A 27,436-nucleotide genomic window follows, 5' to 3' on the forward strand; every position below is an offset into this window, starting at 1 on the left:
ATTCAACCCCTAGCCTGGGAACCTCCATATGCCGTGGGAGCGGCCCAAGAGATAGCAACAACAACAACAAAAAAAAAAGACAAAAGACAAAAAAAGTGTATGTTTTTAGTACTAGTAGTTGGGTTACCTGTGTTAATAGTAATAATTTACTCCTACTAATGCTAACAATTAACATTTACTGGACACCTGTTATGGAATAGGCATGGTAATAAGCGTTTTATATAACTTAGTCCTCACAACAACCCTAAGGGCAGGTACTGCTGTTATCTTTATTTTATGCACAGGGAAAACTGAGGCTCAGGGTAGTTAAGTTCACCTGGACAGCACATGGCCAAGCCAGGGTTCCAATTCCCAAGACAATGGCAATGCCAAACTGTCTTCATCTTCTTAATCTATCAAGACTTCCCTCACTTAGAAACAAAGGGCCATCCCTAACTCAAGAAGACTATTACGCTCTCCAAAGCTCCTTCCGAAGCTGGTCCCACTGGGTTGAACTCCCTGGGGACAGGACAGTAAGACTCATCCCTTATTCTTCCATGCCCAGAATGGGATTTGACCAAAATCAGGTATGCAATTAATATACACTTACTATCTTTTTTCTTTCTTTTGCCTTTTTTTTTTTTTTTTTTTTGCTTTTTAGGGCCCAAGTCACAACATATGGAAGCTCCCTGGCCAGGGGTCTAATCAGAGCTGTAGCTGCAGGCCTACACCACAGCTACAGCAACGTGGGATCTGAGCTGCATCTGCAACCTACACCACAGCTCACAGCAACGCCGGATCCTTAATCCACTGAGAAAGGCCAGGGATTGAACCTGCATCCTCATGGATACTAGTTGGATTGTTTCCACTGTGCCACAATGGGAGCTCCTATACTTGCTATCTTGAAAAGTCTGTGGCATCTCAATCTGTTTAATACCTAGTAGAAGAGGTTCTGATCAATAGACACCGGAAGGGAGATTGTTTTTACAACTGGTACATGATGGCCAGAAGTGCAGTCCGACACCTGAGTTGGCCCAGTACCTGGGCTCCTGTCAAAGTCACCCATGCCAAAGCTCCAAAAGGCTGTAGTGACTTTTCTTTACTCTTACTCCCCTTTCAAGGAATATTGGCAGAGTAATTGGACTCAGAGGCCAACATGCATTGACCTGGTTCATTATGACTTCCTTACAGGATCCACAATGTGTCCACTCTATTTCAGGAAGGGCAGACCTTCCAGAGTGAGGCGTCAAGCTGTCCTCTGTTCTCCTGGTGTGGAGTAGAGGATAGACCCAGTGACCTGGAATAGCTGATGGCCCCCAGGGAGACCTTCCCCTTCAAAGTTTCATTCATACCCACCACAGCATTTTTCCAGAGAAAGCTTTGAGTTAATTCTTCTTGAGAGCCAAATGTCCCCCACTGAAAAGGTTAAATCTGCTAGTCATCTGCATCATGGTGAGAACTTATTAGCTTTCTCTTTATATCCAAGATAAGTGATGCTAACTGTCTTGACTAGGGTGGGAGACAGATCCCTGGAGACCAGAGAACGTCCCAGGGCTTGGTGGGAAGTGAGGATGGGTGAAGGGAAAGAGAGAAAGCCCAGAGCAGCAGAGGATACCACGTCAGATTCTCCTATTTTATAACATTCCCCACCACTTAAATAATTTCATATGTACATTTTTAGCTTTTAAGTTTTTCTCTCTAGCTCTTTTTTTTTTTTTTTCTGTCTTTTTCAGGGCCGCACCCGCAGCATATGGAGGTTCCCTGGCTAGGGGTCGAATTGGAGCTATAACACTGGCCTATGCCATAGCCACAGCAATATGGGATCCAAGCTGCATCTGTGACCTACACCACAGCTCATGGCAACGCCAAATCCTTAACCCACTGAGCAAGGTCAGGGATAGAACCCACATCCTCATGGATGCTAGTGGAGTTCATTAACCACTGAGCCACAATGGGAACTCCTCTCTAGCTCAATTTTAAGCTATTCAAAGATGAAAACAAGTCCTTGTCTTCCTATAAAAGTTCCCAAAGTAGAACCAACCCTTAAGAGACACTTAGTAAACTTTCACTGAAATAATCAGAGTGGTGGCCTAAGGTTGTCCGTGGAGACCAATCATGGAGAGGTTTCTGCTTGTCACCTCGCTTGGTAACCATACACTGGCTTCCCATTAAGGCTGGGAAGTCAAAGTTTAACAAAGCCATTAAGACTCAGCTCCTTTGGCACAAAGAGCCATCAGATCCTTGAGGAAGAAAAGCCCTTCAATGTCATTCAGGCCAACCTTACTCATTAAACCTACACGGAGGCTGAGGTTCAGAGAGGGGAAGCAACTTGCCATGGCCACTCAATGAGTCATTAGCCCTACAACCCGGGAGAGCAGAGTTTATATTCCACTCATGTATTTCAGGCAGGGTCTTACCCATAGGAGTCTGTCGGTTGATGGATGTTGATCGGTGGATGGACTGTTGATTGACATTTGACCAATAGCCATGGGTCAGGGTGAGTGTTTTCCTCATCAGGACTCATTCCCAGGTCATTGGCTTGCTCCCCTCTAATGGCAAAAGCAGATTCAGTGAGCTTAGAAAGAGTAACTGGATTTTAGCCCAGAGTGAGGAGAGCACCCTCAGCATGCTGGTCCATACCGATATGGCCCAGCTGACCCATTTCCCACCTGTGAAATAGGGATAATAATAGATCTACCTTACCTTTTGTGGTAGGAATGAAGTAAATTCATTTACATAACGTGCTGGAAAGTATCTGAGTCAAAGGAAGCACTAAATATATTTTAGCTATTATCATCATCATCAACTACTACTCTTCTTCACATCCACCCCCACCCTCTTGGCCCAAAGTAAAAATTCACCTGCTTGTTTACCTTCTCGGATAAACATCCTAAGTCCAACTTTTAGGTCAACACCTTTGTGGTCACTGTGGTAATGATCCCCATTTTCTGGGAAAAGGAACTAGGGACTAGGAAGAAGAAAGGGGTGTTAGGAATCTCCCTCTCCAACTCACTTTGTGGTCTATCAGTTAGATTTTCTTTGGGATAAAAAGTTCTACCTGAAAATGCAAACACCCGTCCCTTTTTTGATTAGGCACACCTTCCGCCTTTAAGGTAAAATACTTTACTCTCTTGTCACTTACTTTAGATGCAGGAAGGTGAAAAGAATGGAAATTCTGAGGAAAATGGTGGATTTTTAGAAGTGGAATTACTTTGTTTGAAGAGATTGGATGATGACTCAAATTTTTAGGAAAGAGTAGTAAATCCAAGACATGGAACGACTCAAGAACAAACAGTATTTGCTTTTTACAGAAGCTTATAAGATACTCACATTGACTATGTCATATGCAAACGAGAGCTTGAATATCCAGTCCATTTCATTGTCTGTTCACAAAACATCCTGAAAGATACAGTTATTCAAAACATCACCAGTGAATCAACCGGAAGCACAATGAGTGTCTTAGGGTCAGTGGGTTTAAGTCTACTGCTTTGGATGATGTTGAGCAGAACTGAGACAAACTGAGGCAGAGAACACTAAATTCATAACCGGAAGTCTTCCTGGGAGAACCCATAACCTGACTCAATATTGAGAAAGCCACATGGTCTTGAGTTTTATAAACATTTCTTTGCTCCTGACATAAAGCTGATGGTCACCTACTATAGGGAGGGGGGCCCAGGAACACAGTCCAGAAGTAGTGGGGGGGGGCAGTTCCCACTGGGGCACAGTGGAAAGTAAGCTGAATAGAAACCATGAGGATGTGGGTTTGATCCCTGGCCTTGCTCAGTGGGTCAGGGATCCGGTGTTGCCATGAGCTGTGGTGCAGGTCACAGACACGGCTCAGATCCCACATTGCTACAGCTGTGGCTGTAGCCAGCAGCTGTAGCTCTGATTCAGTCCCTCGCCTGGGAAGTTCCATATGCCACGGGTGCACACCACCCCGCCAAAAAAAGTAGCAGGGACACCTTAGGAGATAAAATCAAGCTCAGACAATGTTCAACCAGAACAAAGAAACCAGACACTTGACAACTGCACTGCTTGTTTGATCCCTTGCAAGGGGCCCAGCAAGACAATTCAGGTCTTGAAATTAGACCAGAGAGGAACTGTTCTTGGATGAAAGGACAAAAGCGTTTTTTTAAGCTTTTTTATCAGCGTCTGCTAATCAAGCCTCAGGTACGATTTACTATCTTGCTTACATTAAGACTTCCTTTTTTGCAATAGTGGGTGATAATGCAGAGGTTAGGTGATTCCATGCAAATACCAAAGAAGGGAATGATGTTTTCATGCCTTAAGTCATACATCTGAAAAATAATAATGATAATAACAGCTTATGATTATAGTGCATCTTCTGCCTTTAGGGACTATGCTATGTGCTTTATACACTTTCAGCTATTTTTCACAAAGGCTCTGTGAGATAAGAACTACAACTGCTCCCATTTTACAGGTGAGAAAACTGATGCTCAAAAGATAGAGTAAGTTAGTCAGATATATATCACATCACTTATACGTGGAATTTAAAAAAGCATACAGGATTGGAAAAATCAATATTGTAAAAATGGCCATACTACCCAAAGCAATCTACAGATTCAATGCAATCCCTATCAAATTACCCAGGACATTTTTCACAGAACTAGAACAAACAATCCAAACATTTATATGGAACCACAAAAGACCCAGAATCGCCAAAGCAATCCTCAGAAACAAAAACCAAGCAGGAGGCATCACTCTCCCAGACTTCAAGAAATACTACAAAGCCACAGTCATCAAAACAGTGTGGTACTGGTATCAAAACAGACAGACAGACCAATGGAACAGAATAGAGAATCTGGAAATAAACCCTGACACCTATGGTCAATTAATCTTTGACAAGGGAGGCAAGAACATCAAATGGGAAAAAGAAAGTCTATTCAGCAAGCACTGCTGGGAAACCTGGACAGCTGCATGCAAAGCAATGAAACTAGAACACACCCTCACACCATGCACAAAAATAAACTCCAAATGGCTGAAAGACTTAAATATACGACAGGACACCATCAAACTCCTAGAAGAAAACATAGGCAAAACACTCTCTGACATCAACATCATGAATATTTTCTCAGGTCAGTCTCCCAAAGCAATAGAAATTAGAGCAAAAATAAACCCATGGGACCTAATCAAACTCAAAAGCTTTTGCACAGCCAAGGAAACCAAAAAGAAATCAAAAAGACAACTTACAGAATGGGAGAAAACAGTTTCAAATGATGCAACAGACAAGGGCTTAATCTCTAGAATATATAAACAACTTATACAACCCAACAGCAAAAAAGCCAATCAATCAATGGAAAAATGGGCAAAAGACCTGAATAGACATTTCTCCAAGGAAGATGTACAGATGGCCAGCAAACACATGAAAAAATGCTCAACATCGCTGATTATAAGAGAAATGCAAATCAAAACTACCATGAGATAACACCTCACACCAGTCAGAATGGCCATCATTCATAAATCCACAAATAACAAGTGCTGGAGGGGCTGTGGAGAAAAGGGAACCCTCCTGCACTGCTGGTGGGAATGTAAACTGGTACAGCCACTATGGAGAACAGTTTGGAGATACCTTAGAAATCTATACATAGAACTTCCATATGACCCCGCAATCCCACTCTTGGGCATCTATCCGGAAAAAACTCTACTTAAAAGAGACACGTGCACCCGCATGTTCATTGCAGCACTCTTCACAATAGCCAGGACATGGAAACAACCCAAATGTCCATCGACAGATGATTGGATTTGGAAGAGGTGGTATATATACACAATGGAATACTACTCAGCCATAAAAAAGAATGACATAATGCCATTTGCAGCAACATGGATGGAACTAGAGAATTTCATCCTGAGTGAAATGAGCCAGAAAGACAAAGACAAATACCATATGATATCACTTATAACTGGAATCTAGTATCCAACACAAATGAACATCTCCTCAGAAAAGAAAATCATGGACTTGGAGAAAAGACTTGTGGCTGCCTTATGGGAGGGGGAGGGAGTGGGAGGGATCAGGAGCTTGGGCTTATCAGGCACAACTTAGAATAGATTTACAATGAGGTCCTGCTGAGTAGCATTGAGAACTATGTCTAGATACTCATGTTGCAACAGAACAAAGGGTGGGGGGGAAAATGTAATTGTAATGTATACATGTAAGGATAACTTGATCCCCCTTGCTATACAGTGGGAAAAAAAAAAAAAATCTTGAAAAAGAAAAAAAAAAAGAAGAAAATCCTAACCAATACAGTTTTCCACTGGGCTCTTTTGTGAATTTAATTTCATTATTAATTAATAAAACTTTCTGCCAATAAATGCTAAAAATAATAATAATAATAAAATAAAAAAGCATACAAATGAACATATTTGCAGAACAGAAACAGACTCACGGACTTTGAAAAACTTACAGTTACCAAAGGGGACAGGTTGGGTGGGGGGAGGAGGGACGGACTGGGGGTTTGGGACTGGCATATGCACACTGAGGGCTATGGAATGATTGGCCAAAAGGGACCTTCTGTAGAGCACAGGGAACTCTACCCATATTCTTTAATCATCTACATGGGAAAAGGATCTGAAAGCAAATGGATATGTGTGCATGTATAACTGAATCACTTTGTTGTACAGCAGAAGTCATCACCACCTTCTAAAAACTTTGTGAATACTTCAATAAATCTATAAAAAAAAAGAGAGAGAAAGAAAGATATGTGTTCAAGATCGTATAACTCATTAGTGGCAGATCTGGGAGGTACCTCCAGGCGGTCTGCCCCCAGCAAAGAAACCAGAGGAAGGATCGGATTCCTCGAGAGTAACGGGGATAACGAAAACCATAGGGCAAGAAGACCCCAGGAACATGATGCCCTCCAAGGACCAGGTTCGAAAGAGGAGAGTCACAGACACAAAGAATGAAGAGGTAGAATTAAGGTCAGGAAGAATTTAAGGCAAAGAACTGGCTAGCAGAGTTCCCAGGAGTCAGGTCCCTGAGTCAAGCATAAGGGTCTGAGGTCTAAAGTCTGGCGTATTGGGGGTGGGGGTCAGGGCCAAGTTCAGAGAAGCAGCTTCGCATCAAAGCTTTTTGGGGTAAGGGTAGCCCCCGCCTCTGCAAGTGGGAATGAGGAGCTGGCAGAGGTGAGGCAGATAGCAGCAATTTCTCCTCCCAGGGGCGGGGGCCTCACCAAACTGATTTCCTGCATGCAGCACAGGAGGCTTTCTGATCCAGGCTTCTGCTTGGTCATCAACATAGCAGATGGCGACATGGTTTCCCTAGAACCAGAGACAAAGCAGAATGCGCTTAACCCAGGATGATCCAGAAAAAGCTACACTCAGAAAGAGGTAGGAAGGAGGGCAGGAAGAGTGGCAAGAAATCCACCCACAAAAGGGATCACTGAGCTCTCCCCTGCCCAGATGAGTCCCAGGGTGGCCCTGTGCTGTGTCCAGGAGTCAAGCCAGCTGCCTGCAGGCATCACACCCCTTCAAGGTGGGTAGGCTCAGCCCTTTTCCAGATGGGATCACTGAGGTTAGGGAATTTGTACAGGGCCACACACATTTGTAGGTCATACAGCCTGGACATCTGACTCATGACTGTACTTTTTCTATTAACGATAATGTCCCATTAGCATTCAGAGGCATGAATGAATTGAGGTCATAAGTATACGCCTGGAGTCAGATTCCTCAGTTCGAAGCCGATTTCTACACTTACAACCTGTACAATCTTGGGCAAGGGCTTTAGCTTCTCCGAACCTCCATGTCTTCATCTGTGCAATGGGAATTAAAAATAATAGCTATCTCACTGGAGTTTCCATGTGGCTCAGTGGGTTTAGGATCCAGCATTGTCACTGCGGTGGTTTGGATCACTGCTGTGGCATCGGTTCTATCCCTGGCCTGGAAACTTCTACATACTGCAGGCATGGCAAAAAAAAAAAAAAAAAACCTATCTCATGGAGTTGTCATGAGGGTTAAAATATGTAACATTCTTAACTGACACATATCAAATTTCCAGTAAGGGGCCTATCTGCTCACTATTACCTGTTAAGTCTGCTTTTAGAGAGTCACTTTATCAAACACTACAAAAACATACAACAATCTGGAAAGATCTGGGTAGAAGAAGAGATAGACTCTGGACAGAAGAGGAGATATAAGCTTCTGCATGAGTTAGATGTCCACCCAAGATCGGCCACTTTTAGTACAGGATTCATTTCAAAGGACTCAGGACAGTGATGTGAATTCCAAAGAGGAAGGGATCCTAGTAAGATGAAAGAAAAGATTCCTGGAAGAGGTGAGGCTTAAGCTGAACCCTGAAGAACAAGAAGTTCTATAGGGGGTGGGTAGGGGGCAATAGGCATGGCATGGCCTGGCAGGGGGAACGCACATTGGGTGACTATAGAACTCAGGCCAGTAAAAAAAAAAAAAAAAAGAGATTCTGCAAGTAGGTTAGGACCACGTGGTAGAGAGTCTTTGGTTCCTTGTTAAGAGTTTGGACACTGTCTCCACAGGCAATGGAGGTGGGTACCCAGTGACCATGTTTGATGGAGAAGAGGGGAGGTATTTTAGGAAGATTAACCAATAGTGATCAGCTATAGATTCTTGGCTTCCATCTCTACATGGCTAGTTGACCGTAAGATATAGTTTTGAATGGATGGAGGTGCTTAGGGGTTTATAGGTGATAATATCCAAGGAGATTTTTTGTAGTTTAAAAACTCACGTGAACATTTATAAAAATAAGTTTGGTTGCATAGGGAATGACTTAGCGCCAATCTTTGCTACATGCAGTTTAGAACAAGGAACATGCCTTCCCTTGCTTGGAGATTTCTGCTCCTACTCTCTAGGACTGCCTATTCAAAGAATAAACATAGGTGGTTCCCTAGTGGCTCAGCAGGTTAAGGATCCAGTATTGTCACTGCTGTGGCTCTGGTCATTGCTGTGGTGCAGGTTCGATCGCTGGCCTGGGGAACTTCCACATGCTACAGCCTCGACAAATAAATAAATAAACAAACATAGATTTTTTGTTTCTGTATATAATTTTCCTTCTGGGGACTGGAACTTCCAAAGGAGTGCCAGGCACAGGCAGCCGTGACGGTCTGGGGTGTGGAAGAGAAGGGGCAGGTGGGAATTTGGCTAGAGGCTTCAGTTGCTGCCACTATTAGTTCTGTAGAAGCATCAGTTTTCACGACTGTTTCATCAGTACAAAAGGACTGAGGATGAAGGCATGTCTGCTCTTGGACTGCACTGTCCAGTAAGGTGGGCCACTAGCCACATGGAGTTAACTAAATTCATATTCATAAAATTATGTAAAATTAAAAATTCAGTTCCTCCGTCACACCAATGTTTAACAGTTACATGAAGGTAGTATCTACCGTACTGGACTGTGTACATGTGGAATATTTCCATCTTTTTTTTTCTTTTTCTTTTTAGGGATGCACCTGCGGCATATGGAAGTTCCCGGGCTAATGGTTGAATTGGCAGGCTGCAGCTGCCAGGCTATGCCACAGCCACAGCAATGCCAGATCTGAACCACGTCTGCGACCTACACCACAGCTCATGGCCGTGCCAGATCTTTAACCCACTGAACGAGGCCAGAGGTCTAACCTGCATCCTCATGGATACTAGTCAGGTTCTTAACCTACTGAATCACAACAGGAACTCCTGGAATAGTTCCATCTTTATAGAAAGTTCTATTGGACAGAGCTGAGTCTAATCTAGAAGCCAGGAATCACCTGGGAATTTGTTAGGGAAAATGCAGAATCTCAGGCTCCACCCCAGACCTACTGAGCCAGAATCTGTATTTTTACATGAGCCCCAGGTGACTCATATGTACATTAAAGTTAGAGAAGCAGAGTTTGGAGTCACAGCTTTTTTCACAGCTTTTCCTTAAAGAATATCCTACTATTCAGAGTACTGTGCCTGACCTAAAGGCCATACAGAGGATGGGACAGAAATGCCGCAAAGACCTACATGCAGGCCCTCTGCCCTCAGAAGTACCTGGTAAAGCCCTGCTGGGGCATAAAAGAGCTCTTCTCCCTGCTGGCTCTTGGCAAAGGAGCTGAGGTCCCCAGAAGTCACCACACTAGACGAGTTACTGCTGTTCCCTCTCGATTCAGGGGTGCCTCTCTGGGGTGGCTGCAAAACAGAACATGATTTGGTGGCCCTCAGTAGCATGACCAAGTACAGAAGGGACGGTGCCTTTTATAGATGATGAAAATTAGTGCCAAGGTTAATTACAGTTACTAAATGAGAGTCAGGACTTGAACCCTGACCTCTCTGACCTGAAGGATAAGTGCTTAACCACTGACTGCTATATGGACCACTTTTGTGTCTGTGCCACCATGGGCAATGGCGTGGTTAAGATGCTGGTGTCAGACTGCCCAAATTCAAGTTCTGACTCTGGTATTTCTGTGACCTAATATCAGAGTCATTTTTCTCAATGAGCATCTAAGGATGTAACCTCTCTGTGTAACACCCCAGTACCTCCCCAACACCTAGAGAGTGGTTTTTGTTTGTTGGTTGGTTCGTTGGTTTGTTTTTTTCTCTTTTTGCCATTTCTAGGGCTGCTTCTGTGGCACAGGGAGGTTCCCAGGCTAGGGGTCGAATTGGAGCTATAGCCACTGGCCTATGCCAGAGCCACAGCAATGCGGGATCCGAGCCGCGTCTGCAACCTACACCACAGCTCCTGGCAACGCTGGATCGTTAACCCACTGAGCAAGGGCAGGGACCGAACCCGCAACCTCATGGTTCCTAGTCGGATTCATTAACCACTGAGCCACGACGGGAACTCCTAGAGAGTGTTTTAAACAAAGGAATCTTGGTTTTCAAAGAGAGTCTTACCTGGAACCCTAATGTAGGAACCAGCAGATCAAAGCAGAGCCCTCACCTCTACCTCAATCTATCTTCCATCCAAGACCAGAAAAGTGAGCCCCAGAACACCCAGGGACACTTGAAAAATGACTTAGAAATGAACCCCAATCTCCTGGTCTTAGCATGTTGAAAACTCCTTGACTTTGTAGCTGCCAAGTCAGCTTTTTTTTTCTTTTTTTAAAAGTCATAATTCACTTATTCAATGAATAGTATATGCAAGAATATATACAGTAAAAGGAAACTAATACTACAAAGTACAATTTTGAAAATAAAGCCAATAACAGGAACAAAATATACATAATGAGAGGAATGTTCAATTTGACCCATAAAGCTTTCCTTATCTTTATAATTAACCTAAATGTCTTTAGAACAAATCTGAATACCTCAGTCTAACTTGAGTACTTTTCTAACAAGCAACAACTTTCTAGAGCGATTTTATTTTGCTTTGAGGTATTGAAGATTTATGCATTTGTTCAGGTACCTAGATTCTGATTCAAGAGTTGATATCTTTTTTTTTTTTTGATTTTTAAATTTTTTGTCTTTTTACGTTTTCTAGGGTCACACCCATGGCATATGGAGGTCCCCAGGCTAGGGGTCTAATTGGAGCTGTAGCTGCTGGCCTTTGCCACAGTCGCAGCAACACCAGATCCGAGCCACCCCTGCGACTTACACAACAGCCCGCAGCAACACCAGATCCTTAACCCACTGAGCGAGGCCAGGGATCAAACCCGCAACCTCATGGTTCCTAGTCGGATTCGTTAACCACTAAGCCACAGCGGGAACTCCAAGAATTGATATCTTGTTATTACTCTTTGAATATCTTGAGTAGCATGTACTCCTGAATAAGTACTATGTGAAAATCTAAAATTGCCGATTTGGGCATAAAACTTACTTCAGTTGTGGGTTTTTCATCACTTGAAATGAAAGTAAAAATTCACTCCCTCCCTCCACCTCCCCCCAGGAAAGCTCTTATTAAAGTACAGAAACTCAAGTCTATCTTTCTACTCTAAAGAAGATTTCTCACTAACCTTTCTGATAAGCCATTAAGTGCTCCAGAATAATCAATATACACTTGCAAAGGCTACACTGTTTAATACCCATAATAAAAACTAAACGAAAAAGGAGAAAGGAAAGGAAGAAAAGCCACTTCAAAATCTCAAGCTAGGAGTTCCCATCGTGGCTCAGTGCTTAACAAATCCGACTAGGGACCATGAGGTTGAGGGTTCGGTCCCTGCCCTTGCTCAGTGGGTTAAGGATCCGGCGTTGCCGTGAGCTGTGGTGTAGGTTACAGACTCTGGTTTGGATCCGGCGTTGCCGTGGCTCTGGCTCAGGTCAGCAGCTACAGCTCCAATTAGACCCCTAGCCTGGGAACCTCCATATGCCGCGGGAGTTGCCCTAGAAAAGGCAAAAAAGACAAAAAAAAAAATCTCAAGCTAAAGTTGGCATGAAAAACAGTCAAAGCTGGATTTTCTGGAATGACATAAATGTAAACATTCTATACTTTTTGAATCATGTCATCCTTATTAAGTGTGTGCCAAGCCTTGCAGCCCTGAGCAGGCCACATACCCTGCGTTATTTCTCTCCTGATCACCACTAGCCAACCCCCTCTCCCCGGATGTCACCTCCTCCCTGAAGTCTTCATGATGCTGCAGCATTTAATCCCTCCACCTGCAAGGCTTCTGCTTCGCCCCCCAGAGCACTCACCTCCCTCAGAAGACATCCATTTGTGGTGTATCCCAGGCCTTTCACTCTGCTTGGCCTGCTGTAGATGGGCAACATGTGTGCGATGAATAAATAAATTGTATTATCTTGGGTATCAGTAGATTAAAGGAGTTAGTACGGTTTTGAAAATAAGTAAATGGGAGTTTCCCTGTGGCCCGGTGGGTTAAGGACCAGATGTGGTCTCTGTGAGCATGCTGGTTCAATCCCTGGCCTCGCTCATTGGGTTAAGGCTCCAGTGTTGCCATAAGCTGCAGCATGGGTCACAGATGCATCTTGGATCCAGTGTTGCTGTGGCTGTGGTGGAGGCTGGCAGCTGCAGCTCCAATTCGACCCCCAGCCTAGGAATTTCCGTATGCTGGAGGTGCAGCTGTAAAAAAAAAAAAAAAAATTAATAAAATAAAATAAGCAAATGGTCCCCAGGAGACAGCTTTAATATTTGAGCAGGATATAGGGGTTCTTCTACCCACTGGGGAAGACAGCTGAAGGGAACTTTGGAAACCATCTGATCATTTGTAAGTATTCAGAAGCTGAGGGCCAAAATGTTCCCAGCAAGGAAGGGGCAGTCCTAGAACCAGAACTCAGGGCCCAACACTCTCCATCAAGCGCATACTTTATAAAGGAATCAGCCTCCACTTGCACAAACTCCCAGGCAAGGGCCCTTCTGGGAATCACTCACAGTGAGCAGGAGAGCAGGTGTCTGGGCCAGCAGTGGCCTCCCCTTGCTCAGGGACAGAAGGTGATGTCATCGTAATTGATTTGCCACCAAATGTCTATTTTGCCTCTGCAGTTTTCCCCTCTTTATCTTAAAATCAGACCTACAAGGAGAGCGATGGTGAGAATCACAGTGGTTGCACCTGGCGGGCTGAGACACGTCATTACTTGGCCCTACCTGAGAGTGGAAGTGAGCATATCGGGGCCCTGCCCGGCCCCTGCCAAATGGATGGCTCACAGGCTGCCCAGGCACAGGTCCAAGTTAGGGCACACAGAGTCCACTCAAACCTGTCTCTTCCAGGACTCCTTTTCTGACCTCCCTTCTGGTTCCCACAGCAGTTACACTCATCTTCGCGTTATACAGAAACTTCCAGGAGTTCCTGTCGTGGCACAGTAGTTAACGAATCCAACTAGGAACCACGAGGTTGCAGGTCCTATCCCTGGCCTTGCTCAGTGGGTTAGGGATCCGGCGTTGCCGTGAGCTGTGGTGTAGGATGCAAATGCGGCTCAGATCCCGTGTTGCTGTGGCTCTGGAGTAGGCTGGTGGCTATAGCTCCGATTCAACCCCTAACCTGGGAGCCTCCATATGTTGCAGAAGCAGCCCTAGAAAAGAGACACACACACACCAAAAAAAAAAGAAAAGAAAAGAAAAGAAACTTCCACCATAGAGAAAGAAAAAAGGGGGGTGACTTCTAATATCATCACCACCTTTCATTCAACATTTATTGTGTGTTCTCCCTACACTTGTTCTCAGCTACGATCCACCTGGTTCCAGGCCTGGGCTCCTAACCACCAGGCCACACTCCCTGACCACCAGGCCACACTCCCTGGTCCAGACTCTACCTCCTTAGAAATGAAGTTCCTGTGACTCAAATCTCAGGAGCCAGTTTTCCCTAGAGCAGTGGTCCTTAACAGAGGAGGTGGGCACTCTTGCCTCCCCAGGGGATAGTTGGCAACGTCTAGAGACATTTGGGGTTGTTACAGCTAGAAGTGCTGCTGCCATCTAGTGGGTGGAGGCCAGGAGTGGTGCTAAGAGTGATCCTGCAATGCACAGGACAGCCCCTTGCACACCAACTAAGATAACCCCGCCCTCAACATCAGTGGTGCTGCTGCTGCTGCTGAGAAGCCCTGTCATAAACAATCCTTTCCTGCTACCTTCTCCAGGTGGCCACACTGACCTGTGAGAGCTGGCTCAGTTTCACAGAGCTCATTGGAAAATCCACAGCCAGGTCTGTCTTCAGGAAGAGAGCCATGGGGCCAAGTAACAGTGGAGAAATTCCTCATGGGTCTTTAAAAAAAAAAAAAAAAAAGAGTTCCCCATTGTGGTCAGCAGGTTAAGAACCTGATATGGTGTCCATGAGGACACAGGGTTGATCCCTGGCCTCGCTCAGTGGGTTAAGTCATTGCCAGAAGCTGCAACTTGAGTCACAGATGTGGCTCAGATCCCGAGTTGCTATGGCCATGGCGTAGGCCTGCAGCTCCGATTCAACCTTTGACCTGGAAAATTCCATATGCTGCAGGTACAGACATAAAAGGAAAAGGAAAGAAAGAAGATTATTAAAGGTCAATGGCCACTTGATTTACTATACTTTTCTCTCTTCCAGGGATAGCAGGGACAAGTGAAACACACAGGTCCTGTGCAAGAAGCAGGGTTTGATCTCTTAACTCAAACATCTGCTGGCCTGTCCAGTTGTCCTATCTCACCTACACTTCCAAATCCAGCCTTAAGGTAGCATAATTTATGGAAGAGCAGTAGGGTTTTTCCTAGGGAGAATAGCTGATTCAATCATTTGATTTAAACCGCGTCACTTCTGATTTAAAAGATGATGTGTCAGTTCTCCAGTGGTGCTGAGATTTTCTCCCATGTCTGATAGAGATAAATCTTCTAGAGCACCTAGACATTTCACAGGCCAAAACATCCCCCCTGCATGGAGAATGCCTGCCTGTACAATACTGAGAACCTGGCCAGCCATGGTTGTTTTATTTCTTGGGCAATCCATTTGGGGACATTAAAATTCCATAAGAATAGAAGAGGGAAAAGTGTCAAATTAAATCTGAATTGTGGGTTGTAGCAGTGGGTAGGGGGTCCAGGGGTGGGGGGTGAATTGAATTAAGTTTTAGATTCCCTTATAGCTGCTCATAGATTTATAGGTGAGAGAACAGAAATGGAGATTTTCCCAGTACTGGTATTTCTGGGTACTGAGAGCTCAGGGCAGCACCCAGGTCCTGGGGTCCCCACAGCTCTCTGTTTTGGAGTCAGGCTGTCTGGAGGAGTCAGTTTTACTGACTGTGAACCTGACCCTGTAGGGTGCTGTGCTCCATCACCTCCCTGCACCAGGGCCATTCTGTGAGATCCTGGGGCTGTAGGATCTGCCCAGTTGGAGCATCAGAGGGGGCCCAGGCCCACCTGGAAAGGCGGGTAGGGGTACTGTGTTCCAACTGGCATCTGAAGGGGCCAAGCCACCCCCACAATCAAGGCCAAGATCACCTTGAAGGCCCAAAGTTACTCTTCAAGAGTTCAGAGAGCACCAGACAACTGGTGGTGGCTTCTAGGAGCTGGATTCTCAACTGGAGTCCCAGCAGGGCCCAGACCTCCCTCTCCACCCAGGCCTGTTTGTGTAGCAAGGCCCTGCCATACATGTTGAATTCCTGATGGCTGTCATATTAAAGAAAAGGAAGAAAAGGGGACCTGTTTTGGGATTTCTGTAGAGCATAGACAGTAATCCATGAGCCTTTCTCCCCGGGAATCTACACACACAGGGCTGGTGATTCCTGGAAAAAGAGGCAATCACACAGGGTGAGAGGGACAGAGAAGAGCTCGTGGCTCAAAATGCCAGCCTGCCATCTGGCATCAGAGCAGTGCCCCTGGCAGCAGCCACCCAAAGCCAGTCGGGAGGTGTTTGCTGTTTCAGGAAATCTGAGAGATATCAAGGAGGAGAGTGGGAAAAAAGAAGATAGTTCAGAGACATAGCTGGGTGGGGTTCCAGGACCATCTGTTAGGTCTATGCTGGGAGATCTAGCCAGTATTCAGGGGGAAAAAAGGGGTTCATCAGTTTCCAACTAATTTCACATAAAACCCAAGATTTACAATTCCTTTGAACAATCAAATATGACGAAAGGAGGCCAAATGGCTTGGGAGTGGTTGGCTGGGGCTGGGACACCGCCTCTTCCTAGGCCCCATCAACCTCTTGCCCCATGTTCTCCATGGTGCCAGGCCTGGGGGCATGTTTGCCAGCTTTGTTCTCATCACGGCCCTTCCTTCCAGTTCTGGTTTGTGGTCAGGCATGGCACTCAGGCCTGGCCCAGTTGTGTTCCTCCTTCTTGCTCAGGACGTGCCCTACCACCCACACAAAGGACACATCAGAGAAGCCAGGGATTGAAATTGTGTCATGGTTCAGTGGTTAATGAATCCAATTAGGAGCCATGAGGTTTTGGGTTCAATCCCTGGCTTTGCTCAGTGGGTCAAGGATCTGGCGTTGCTGTGAGTTGTGGTGTAGGATGGCGACTACAGCTCCAATTCGACCCCTAGCCGGGAACCTCCATGTGCCATGGGTGAGGCCGTAAAAAGCCAAAAAAAAAAAAAAAAGGTATGGATGGACCGGTGGTGAACTGAATCTATGAATACCCCCAAAGAACAGGATTCAGCTGTTCTCTTGAAATGTTAGGACAAAGATTTTGCTGTAATTTAATAAGGGAATGATAAGCTAAAGAAAAGATACAGAGCTGTCATTTAAAGAGAGCATACTATGAGCCAAGCCCTTGGTATATTTTAGATACTCCCCAGTGTCACCCAACAGTGAAGACCATGGGCCCTGGCGGGGGTTGGGTGGGAGGCCGTGTTTGGAATTCTGGCTCCATCATCTAGTAACTTTGTGACCTTGGGCTTCTGCATTGCCTTTCTATCCTGAGTTTACTCACCTGTGTGGTGTGTGTGTGTATATATGTATATATGTATATGTATGTATGTGTATATATATATATATAAATTTTTTTTTTTTTTTTTTTGCTTATTAGGGCCATACCCACAGCATATGTAGGTTCCCAGGCTAGGGGTCTGATTGGAGCTACAGCTGCCAGCCTATGCCATAGCCATAGCAACACAGGATCCAAGCTATGTCTGTGACCTACACCACAGCTCACAGAAATGCCAGATCCTTAACCCACTGATCAAGGCCAGGGATCACATCTGCAACCTCATGGTTCCTAGTCAGATTCGTTTCCACTGTGCCACGACTGGAACTCCTCACCTGTGTAGCATATTAAGGATGGTAATAACACTACCTCCTGGGCAGCGTGAAGATGAAATGAAATGGTGTCCAGAAGCTCTGGACACCCAGCTTGGTATATGGTAAGCCCTCAGTAAATGCTGGTTATTACTAGAAGTGGCTGGGGGTATTATCTCTATCTTACCAAATAGAAAGCTGGAGAACAGCAAGATGGCAGACGTTGGCCAGCTCTTGGAATGATTTTTTTTTTCTTTTTAGAGCCACACCTGGAGCATATGGAAGTTCCCAGTCTAGGGGGTGAATTGGAGCTGCAGCCACTAGCCTACGCCACAGCCACAGCCAACACCAGATCTGAGCCACGTCTGCAATTTACACCGCAGTCTTGGCAATGCCGGATCCTTAACCCACTAAGTGAGGCTTGGTGGATGCTAGTTGGTTCTTAAGATGCTGAGCCACAATGGGTACTCCCCCAGGGTGATTTTAAAACAGTTAACTGGAGTCCCCATTGTGGCTCAGTGGTAGCGAACCTGACTAGGATCCATGAGGATGAGGGTTCAATCCTTAGCCTCACTCAGTGGGTCAGGGATCTGGCATTGCCCTGAGCTAGGGTGTAGGTTGTATCCCAGGGGGCAGGTCTTACCCTCTTGAGTTTTATTCTTGATGGATTCCCTTTAAAAGGAGCTGTGGGATAGATGATCTGGAGGGAAAGGTGCCCCAGAGCCCCCCGCCTCTGCCGGACTGGGCAGCCTTCCAGACAGCAGGAAGAACAGACTGTGGCAGCTGGGAGGCTTAACCTCAACCACACCTTCCAGAAGACTGGAATCTCCAAGAGAAAGAGGAGCTCTGAAACCACACACACAACACCTCCAAGCCCCACAGACTGAAGCAGCTGGCCTAAGCTCAGAAAACCCATCACAGTCAAGCCACTCACCCTACAATGCCATCCGATTGGAGCCTTTCAAAGGGGTGACCAACTGCCGCCCATCCTGGAAATCCCTTCCGGCTGTTATTATCTCCCTCACAGCCTGAGCATACAGCAGGGCCACCTCATGAAGGTAGGCAGAGTAAGGGCTCATCTTGGCTAAAGGAAGCAAATGCAGGTGAACAGGCATGGCCTCTTCCATCACAGTCCACGCTCAGTTGGAAGGACTCTTTCTCCATCCTCTCCACAGTGTGGCATAGCACACAATCTCCATCCTTCCCCATGGAGGGAGCCTGGCTATTAAATCTAGGTATCACAGCCTACACTTTCCCCCTTTAGGCCTCTTTTTCCCAGTTAGATCCTTGGGGTTGGGAACAGCTCTTTAGGCCACAGGAAGGAGGGAGTGTGGTTTAAATGAAAGAGGATAGAATCTGAAGCCAGGCTGGCCTGACGCTTACTCACTGTGAGGCTGAATCTCCCGGAATCTCAGCTCATTCCTTTATAAAACAGGGATAAAACTACTGTCATGGTGAATATAAGGATAGGTAAATGAGGCAGAATAGGTATAACACCTACTGTGCTGCCTGGCACATGCTTCACTTAATTAGCAAAAAAAAAAAAAAAAGGTGAGTGCCTACTAAGTGCTGGGACTGCTCTGCCCATAGAATCTGGCACAGAGCTGACATTTAGTAGGTGACTCCCTAGGTACTCATGGATTGATCATCTTTTCATTTATGTTGGGATCCACCGTCACCTGTCTTGTTCCTAATGGAATCCCTATCCTTGGGGGCCTGTCCTCACCTTCAGGCTCAGCTTGTCCCTGCACTGGAAGTAGCATCAGCTCTGATCAACGATCTGTCTATAAAAAATTCTCTGTGAGAATCAGACACTTTGCCCCACAATCCTACACATATGGGAACTACCGCTGGCTGATGAGTTCTCTCCTGGCTGCCTTCTCTCTGCTCCAGACCACCTGCTTGCTTTGACCTGCCTAGGTGTCCCCTCTCTGACCATTCCATCCTGGTTCTTGGCCCTGGATCCCATTGCAAAAGGACATTGTCATGGTCTGAGTGTCTACCGGTATCTGTTCTGCTATTTCCATGTACCATGTTATTCAAATATTCGAAACCACAGCCTGAAAGGCAGGTGTCATTATCACTCTTGTTTGGGGGTGTAGGGAGAAGAGAAGAGACGGAGGTGTAGGGAGGCTCAACAATTCACTCAATGTCCCACAGTTAGCAAATAGCAGAACTAGAATGGAAGCCCAGGTCTCTGACTCCAAAGGCCACCTGACCTCTCATCTAGTGACTTCTGTCCTCCTCATAGCCCTGAGGTTCAAGATTTCACAAGACCTCATCAGGCCACTGTTTATTTTGGACTGTGAAAAATGAAGAAGTGTGCATGCATGTGTGTGTGTGCGTGTGCGTGTGCGTGTGCGTGTGTGTTAGGAGCGTTGGGAGTGAAGGAAGAAGAAAGGCAGAAAGAGAGAGAGTGTAAAGGCCAGACACATGTATCCTCAGGAAGGGGGGAGGGACCCCTTCAACAGGAACCCAATCAGACCTGCTCCTCCAAGGAGATGGGGCTGTGGAAGGGTGGCCCACGCAGCCTTCGGTAGACCTGCTCTTGGAAGCCTTCATCTCCAGGGTCTTCTCCAGAGGACCTGGGGGCTATGACAAGGACTGACGCATAGATTGTGGGCAACTGCATCTCCCTTCTGATTTGTCAATACCTCCTTCCAAAACCTGTCCTGAAAAAGAATGAAATAAATGTAGCTGTTCTGTGAGCCATCAGTGTCAAGTATGGATTTCTATACGCTAATCCTCAAAAACACAATAGCTCTGGAAGACCTGCCATGCAAAGTCTGCGTTGTCCAGTTAGCATCACAGCAGTGGGAAAGAAGTACAAAAATCAATTGACCAATTAAAAAAAACTCACCTGGGGCATCAAGCAGTTAAGATGCAGAAGTCTTACCTTTTAACAATGGGTGGCAAAAACTTGAAAAACTTAGGCTTGTCAACTCTCAATCTTTTGCTTGTGGTTTAAGCAGTTTGTTATTATCATGATTATGTATATCATTACTATTACGAAAGTAATACCCATTCATTGTGTGTATATATGTGAAAGATGGTAAGATCTTCCTCAATTTCCCTACTACTCCCTCTTGTCCCCTCTGTGAGGTATCCAAATGTTCTAGACATGTACAGAGGTGTGTGTGAGCATATGTGTGTTTTATATAAATAGCATCATGCCATAAGGCTGATCTGCAACTTGATTTTTTTCTTACTTTAGACTATATTGGGAACAATTTTAGAGTGTGGATTTATGCTATTCTTTTCATTTTTTATTTTTATTTTTTTGTCTTTCTAGGGCTGCACCTGCGGCATATGGAGGTTCCCAAGCAAGGGGTCCAATTGGAGCTATAGCCACTGGCCTACATCACAGCCACAGCAACACCAGATCCAAGCCGTGTCTGCAACCTACACCACAGCTCATGGCAACACCAGATCCTTAACCCACTGAGCAAGGCCAGGGATCGAACCTGCATCCTCAAGGAGGCTAGTCAGATTTGTTTCTGCTGAGCCACAACAAGAACTTGCTATTCTTTTTTAAAGCAGCATGAATTCAATTGCCTGGATGTTGTGTGATCTGTTTTCAGTCCTATATTCTTTCTGCACTTCTGGCCAACTGATATTTGATTGGCAAGGCTTGGGGAGAAAGTGACAAAGGGGGTTGGGAGAGCTTCCCTGCCAATTGCCTCCCCTTCTCATCAGTCTAAAGGCAGAGGTGAGAGGATGAGTGAAGAAGAAGGGGTGGACAGCAATGGAAAGGGAAGGTAGGAGAACGTTCTGGAAAGCTTGACATATAATTAGAATTCTAATTGGTTGCCCAACAAACTTCGAGACACTTTTGGCAATCTGAAATATTTCATGATAAAAAGATAAAAGAGTTTTATTATGCATCTTCCTCTACTCCCTCCTTCCCCATTTCAGCTTCTTATGATCATATAAAACAAGCTCTTTTTTATTTGTCTTCTTTGGCCACCCTGGGGCATATGGAGTTCCCAGGCCAGGGATCAGATCCAAGCCACAGTTTGTGATCCACACTGCAGCTGGGGCAGCGCTGACTCCTTTAACTCACTGTGCCCAGCCGGGGAATTGAACCTGCAACCTGGTGCTGCAGAGGCACCGCAGATCCAGTTGCGCCACAGTGGAAACTCCAAAAATGAGCTCGTTTTAGAAAGATAAAACCTCTGGGAAAACTATACACTATGTCCATGGCTAAATGCAAGGGCCCTTTTTTGGGAAGCCTGCTGGTAGTGTGGTGGTTGAAGTCCAGACACTGAGGCAGCCCACTTGGTTTGACTACTAGGTCTCCCTCTACTAGTCGTGTGGCCTTGGGTAGGTTAGGTCCACTCTCAGGGCCCAGTTTCCTCATCTGTAACATTAGGAAAATAAAAGTATCTCCCCATAGAGTGTTGAGAGCCAAAAATGAGTTTTAGTTTATCCCTGGCACCTAGTACACACTCCACAAGGCAGAGATGCTGGGGCCAGGGCTCAGTTCCAGAGTCCAAAAGACCATGTTTAGAAGACCTGCTATGTTTTGTGGGAGTTCTGAGATCTTGGGAAAGGTACTTTATCATCTAAGCTTCAATTTTTTCATCTGTAAGTTGGAATGCCAATAATCTGTACCTTACAAGAGGAAATAGCTAATGCGATGATGCATATAAATAATGCATGACTGTCTGCCTCACGGGCAGTTGGGAAAATCTAGTGCACTGATGCAGGTATAACTTGGTAGACATAGGAGGTACATGGTACACATCAGCCATTCCTATTGTTACCAAAAGAACCAAACCACCTAAGAATTGCCTCACTGGACCAGTGTGTTCTTCTCTCAAGACTTTTGCTGGGGTTCCAACGCAGGTGGCCATGGATGAAAAGGAAAAAGAGCCACTGAGTTTGAGAGCCTCTGGGGAGGTCTCAGCCACCCAGTAGGAATGACAGTTCTTCCTCTGCTGGTCTTTGCTGATGTAGACTACAGGGGGTCAGGCTCCAGAGCCAGTAGCCTGGTTCAAGGCCTGGCTCCTCATCCTGGTAACTGTACAAACAAGCCCAAGTTCAGGCTCAGTCTCTTGACCTAATGATGAGGACCCAGGAGTGGCTGCCTCCTAGGGTTGTAGCAAGTACTCAGTGAGCTAACACCTCTAGCACCCAGCAAGTGCTGTGTGTTTGTCACCTCTTACCATGGGAGCCACTGAGGGGTCATTGGCACGCACCTCCGGATGCTGCAAAATGATGAAGACGAGTTCTCCTGTGTGCAATCGCAGCTTCTCTGCAGCCAGCAGGATAAGTTTTGCATCTTCTGAGCTGCAGATTAAGATGATAACTGTAAGAGAAGAAAACAGTCAGCCAATTGTGCGCATGCACACACACACACACACACACACACACACACACACACACGTTTGAAATGCCTGCAAATGAGACATGAGCTTTGTCTTTCTTTGAGCATGCTTTAGGAAACAGGGATGCCTAAGCTGCTCTCAGAGCGAGTCTTTCCTGCAGACTCTGGTTTCTTCAGAAACCAGAATTGACTCAGAAGAGTAGATCTGGCTTATGACTCATTGTCAGGTAGGAGGAGTTGACAGAGGACCTAGACGCAGGAGCCTTCACATGGCCTGAGTTGGGATGGGGGGTGGGGGATGAGAGGGGGTAGGAGTAGGCCATGGTATTTTTCTTCCATCCAAACACACTGGCATGCATTTCGAGGGCACAAAAGTGAAACAGTGATTTATTTTTTAAATGCGATGAAATATAATCTATTTATCTGAGCTCCAGCTGGGTGCCAGGCAATGCACTAAGCATCAAATATAACAATGTGCGAAAAAGAAGGTCCTTGGGAGTTCCCTGGTGACCTAGTGGTTATGGACTCAGTATTGTCACTGCTATGGCTCAGATTACTGTGTGGCTACGATCCCTGGCCTGGGAAATTTCACATGCTGTGGGTGTGACCGAAAAAAAAAAAAGGAGAGAAGGTCCTAGCTCTCAGAGAGCTGATAGTTACACATAGTCTCCACAATATCTAGGTGGAGAGATTAAAGAGCTCATTCAAGATTCTAATTAATGGGGGGTCAGGGTGGGGGGGGGAGAATGCTGTGATACTAATGTGGGGAGGGGGGACAACCCCACATCAATCCATCAGGAAAGAGCCCCTGGTAGGAGATAGAAGGGCTCGGGGCTGAGTCCAGAAGGATGAGAGGAAGCTACCCACGGAAAGAACATTGGGCGGGATGAGGTGGGATTGCAGGTGGCAGTCCAGGCCAAGGGATCAGCAAGTCCCTAAGTCCCAAAGCCAGAAGGAGCCGAGTTTATTTGGAGAAGCGAAAGGAATCAGTTACTAATTCATGCTAGAAAGTAGAACCTCATATGCCAGAAAGCAGAACCTCATAAGCTCCACAACAAAAATCTTCACTATCATAAGTCAACCAGGGACTATGTCCAGCACTTTACAGGCAGGATCTTATTTAATCCTCACTGTTCTAGGAGGTAGGTGAGGCTATTGTCTTCATTTTACAGACAAGGTATCTGAGAAACAGAGAGGTTAAGGTACTTGCTCAGGAGTACACAGCTAGACAGTATCAGAAGTTGGTTTCAACCTAGGACTGTCTGTCTCCAGAACCCATGCTCTGAACAATGACCCAAGCCCAGGACCCAGCTCACCAAGCAGGTGCTTCCAGAAATAACTCGCATTGCAACACTACAGCATCAAGGATTTTATTCTAGACAAAACAAACAAGCAAACAAAACCCAAAAACTTCTTTTGCTGGTGGTGATACTTTCATGTATAATTAATTTTATACCCTGTTTCATCTGCTTTTTATTTATACTCATAGAAAAATGAAAAATTCTTAGTTTTGTTTTGTTTTGTTTTTAATGGTTGTATCCACAGCATATGGAAGTTCTGGGGCCAGAGACTGACCCCAAGCTGCAGCTGCAAAAAATCAGATCCTTTAATCCATTGTGCTGCGCCAGGGATGGAACCCATGCCTCCCCTAGGAACCCAGGCTGCTACAGTTGGATTCTTAACCCACTGTGCCACAGTGGGAACCCAGAAAAATTCGTAGTTTTTTTAAAAACAATAACTTTCTATTTGCCTCCCTGAAAATAAACAACAATAAGATTCTTTCCTACTTACCCTTGGAAATCAATGACAGGCTCCTGAGATTCTCTTGAAGGAAAGCTGGGTCATTATTGGCACATTGGCAGCGATGGTAAAATAGGATTTGAGTTCATTCTCTACAATCCTCCACAACTCATCCACTCCATCCCAGGTGAACGTCCTAGAATGACCTCCAAGCATCCCAATGTGTTCCCAGCCCAGGCACCAGAGACTCTTCTGGAACACATCAAGGATTCTCTGCTTGGGTGGCACAAGTTTCACATAGGTGTCATACAAGAAGTTGTTCTCCAGTTTTGCCGTTTGTCCAACAAAGTCAAACATGGGGCTGTTCCACTTGGAAGCCAGCAAGCCAATAACCTCGAAAGTAACCAAAGGGATTTCTCTCCATACCTGCCACACTCCAAGCCCATTGTAAAATACCTGTGTACCATACCTCTCCATACCATTTTCACTCTCTTTTTCTTTTTTAAAAACCATCGCTGAATAATTTATTATACACACCAAAGGGAAAGCTGCAACGATATTTTTCTATTTAAAGCCAAGCATTTTTCTTCTTAATGTTTCCAAGCCAAGTGGCTGACAACATTAGAGTGAAAAGTGTGTCTATTTACAAGGCACCAAACTCAAAAAAGCAACAAGTGTGTTGGTGCATGTCAACAAGCTAGTGAGTGAACAATTACTGATTTGAAAGGCTTTCTTTAAAGAGATCAGTAATTGTTCCAATTTCATGGTCTAATTACATCTCAAAGAAATGGTACCCAAGCCCTACACAGTTATTATTTCTAGCAATGCCATTGAAGTCAAGAGATTACTCCAGTCTATAATATCATCTTTAAGACTACCCTTTCCAGTGGAAATTCAGATAGAGTTTTTTAGAAAGCTGTAAACTCTACCTCTGCTGCTTCTGAGCATGCTGGTCCAAAGAGAGCAGAAATTTGTTTTCTCTGAACCTGGCTGATGAAAATAGAAAGAGATTCCTTGGCGCTGCAGGCTGAGTTGTTGTAAGTGAACTCCCAGCTGAAGTTTCTGAAGTCCACCAGAACAGAGTTGATATTGTCCATGGCAGTTTGGAGGCCTGCACCCAGCCTTTGTACACTGAATGAATGGGAGATGTTCCAGGGGGCCTGAAAGCCCACAGTGAGTTTAGCAGCCTCAAGCCAAGTCACCAGCATGCTGGCAGAGAGCAACAGAACCAGTGTTGAGTGGGCAGCATGGCATTCAACCCCCAAACAGAGCCCAGATCCAAGTGGGGCCTCAGCACCTGTCCTGGGGGCCATAGGTGGCATCTGACACCTGGATCACTGCAGAAGCCTGAGAGAGTGCCTGGAGCTTAAATTACAGTGCACAGTTTCCCAAGGACCACAGCTTGCTTTCTCTTCAATGCAGTTAATTAACTCCTGGGCATATACTCGGACAAAGCTTTCATTGAAAATGATACATGCACCCATATGTTCATTGCAGCACTATTCACAATAGCCAAGACATGGAAACAACCTAAATGTCCATCAACAGATGATTAAATTAAGAAGATGTGGTATATACACACAGTGAAATACTACTCAGCCATAAAAAAGATGCCATTTACAGCAACATGGATCGAATTAGAGACTCTCATACTAAGTGAAGTAAGAAAGCAAAAAACAACTGCCATATGAAATCATTTATATCTGGAATCTAATATATGGCACAAATAAACATTTTCACAGAAAAGAAACTCATGGACATGGGAGAACAGACTTGTGGTTGTCAAGGGGGAAGGGGAGGGTGGGAAGAACTGGGAAAATGGGGTTAATAGATGCGAACCATTACATTTAGAATTGACAAGTAATGAGATCCTGCTGTGTAGCACTGGGAACTAGATCTAGTCACTTATGATGGAGTTTGATGGAGGATAATGTGAGAAAAAGAATGTACATATGTATGTGTGACTGGGTCACTTTGATGTACAGTAGAAAATTGATAGAACACTGTAAGCCAACTATAATGGAAAAAATAAAAATCATTTTTAAGAAAGAAATTTTTCTAGAATAAGTGAGCTAATGGTTATGAAAGGGTTTACTCATAACTGGCACAGTCTATGTTCCTCACTCTGGCCTAGGGAGAGGTTACTGATGGTTGAATTCTAATTCTCCCTCTACATAGGTCAGGGCAAGTAGTGAGGACAGTGCTTTAGTGAAGAATTATGTATGAAGTATTAAAGTATTAGATATAATATTTCACATGTACAGCCATTGTTATCCCCAGGGAAGGTGACCTAGCCATCAACCAGATGAATGCCCATCAGTAAAACGAATCCCACTCTGCCTACCTTGGATTTTCTTTTGGACCGTGGCAGGGAGGGAGCTGGCATCTCCCATTCATCTGAGGGTCATGTAGTTAAATTAAACACAGAAGACTTGCTGTGGTCTCAAAACTTGATCTAACTAAGGACCACCTACATCAATCTCTCCTGAGGGTTAAAAAGATAGATTCCGGAGTTCCCGTCGTGGCGCAGTGGTTAACGAATCCGACTAGGAACCATGAGGTTGCGGGTTCGGTCCCTGCCCTTGCTAAATGGGTTGACGATCCAGTGTTGCCGTGAGCTGTGGTGTAGGTTGCAGGCGCGGCTTGGATCCCGCGTTGCTGTGGCTCTGGTGTAGGCCGGTGGCTACAGCTCTGATTCAACCCCTAGCCTGGGAACCTCCATATGCCGTGGGAGTGGCCCAAGAAATGGCAAAAAGACAAAAAAAAAAAAAAGATAGATTCCAGGGCTCCACACCAAATCCCATGAACCAGAATGTTTTGGCCTTTCTCTGGGAATCTGCACTTAACAGACATGCATATATCCCTAAGT

The 27,436-nt window shown here is 45.3% G+C and overlaps 1 protein-coding gene across 1 annotated transcript in view; it reads right to left on the reverse strand.

Annotated features, from left to right (window-relative positions):
• Positions 1–25,880, reverse strand: part of LOC125117007 (guanylate cyclase 2G-like) — a 41,059-nt gene extending 15,179 nt beyond the window's left edge. The window contains 16 exon segments of the mRNA XM_047762687.1: positions 3,310–3,378; positions 4,173–4,277; positions 4,781–4,801; positions 7,192–7,254; positions 9,970–10,107; positions 12,547–12,654; positions 14,431–14,563; positions 15,914–15,994; positions 15,996–16,047; positions 18,433–18,577; positions 19,984–20,133; positions 20,135–20,170; positions 22,700–22,809; positions 24,619–24,678; positions 24,681–24,960; positions 25,497–25,880. Coding sequence (XP_047618643.1) covers positions 3,310–3,378; positions 4,173–4,277; positions 4,781–4,801; positions 7,192–7,254; positions 9,970–10,107; positions 12,547–12,654; positions 14,431–14,563; positions 15,914–15,994; positions 15,996–16,047; positions 18,433–18,577; positions 19,984–20,133; positions 20,135–20,170; positions 22,700–22,809; positions 24,619–24,678; positions 24,681–24,960; positions 25,497–25,880 — 1,935 coding nt within the window.
• Between the last annotated feature and the right edge of the window lie 1,556 nt (positions 25,881–27,436).

Source organism: Phacochoerus africanus, chromosome 15, assembly GCF_016906955.1.
Source record: "Phacochoerus africanus isolate WHEZ1 chromosome 15, ROS_Pafr_v1, whole genome shotgun sequence".
Taxonomy (NCBI): Eukaryota; Metazoa; Chordata; class Mammalia; order Artiodactyla; family Suidae; genus Phacochoerus; species Phacochoerus africanus.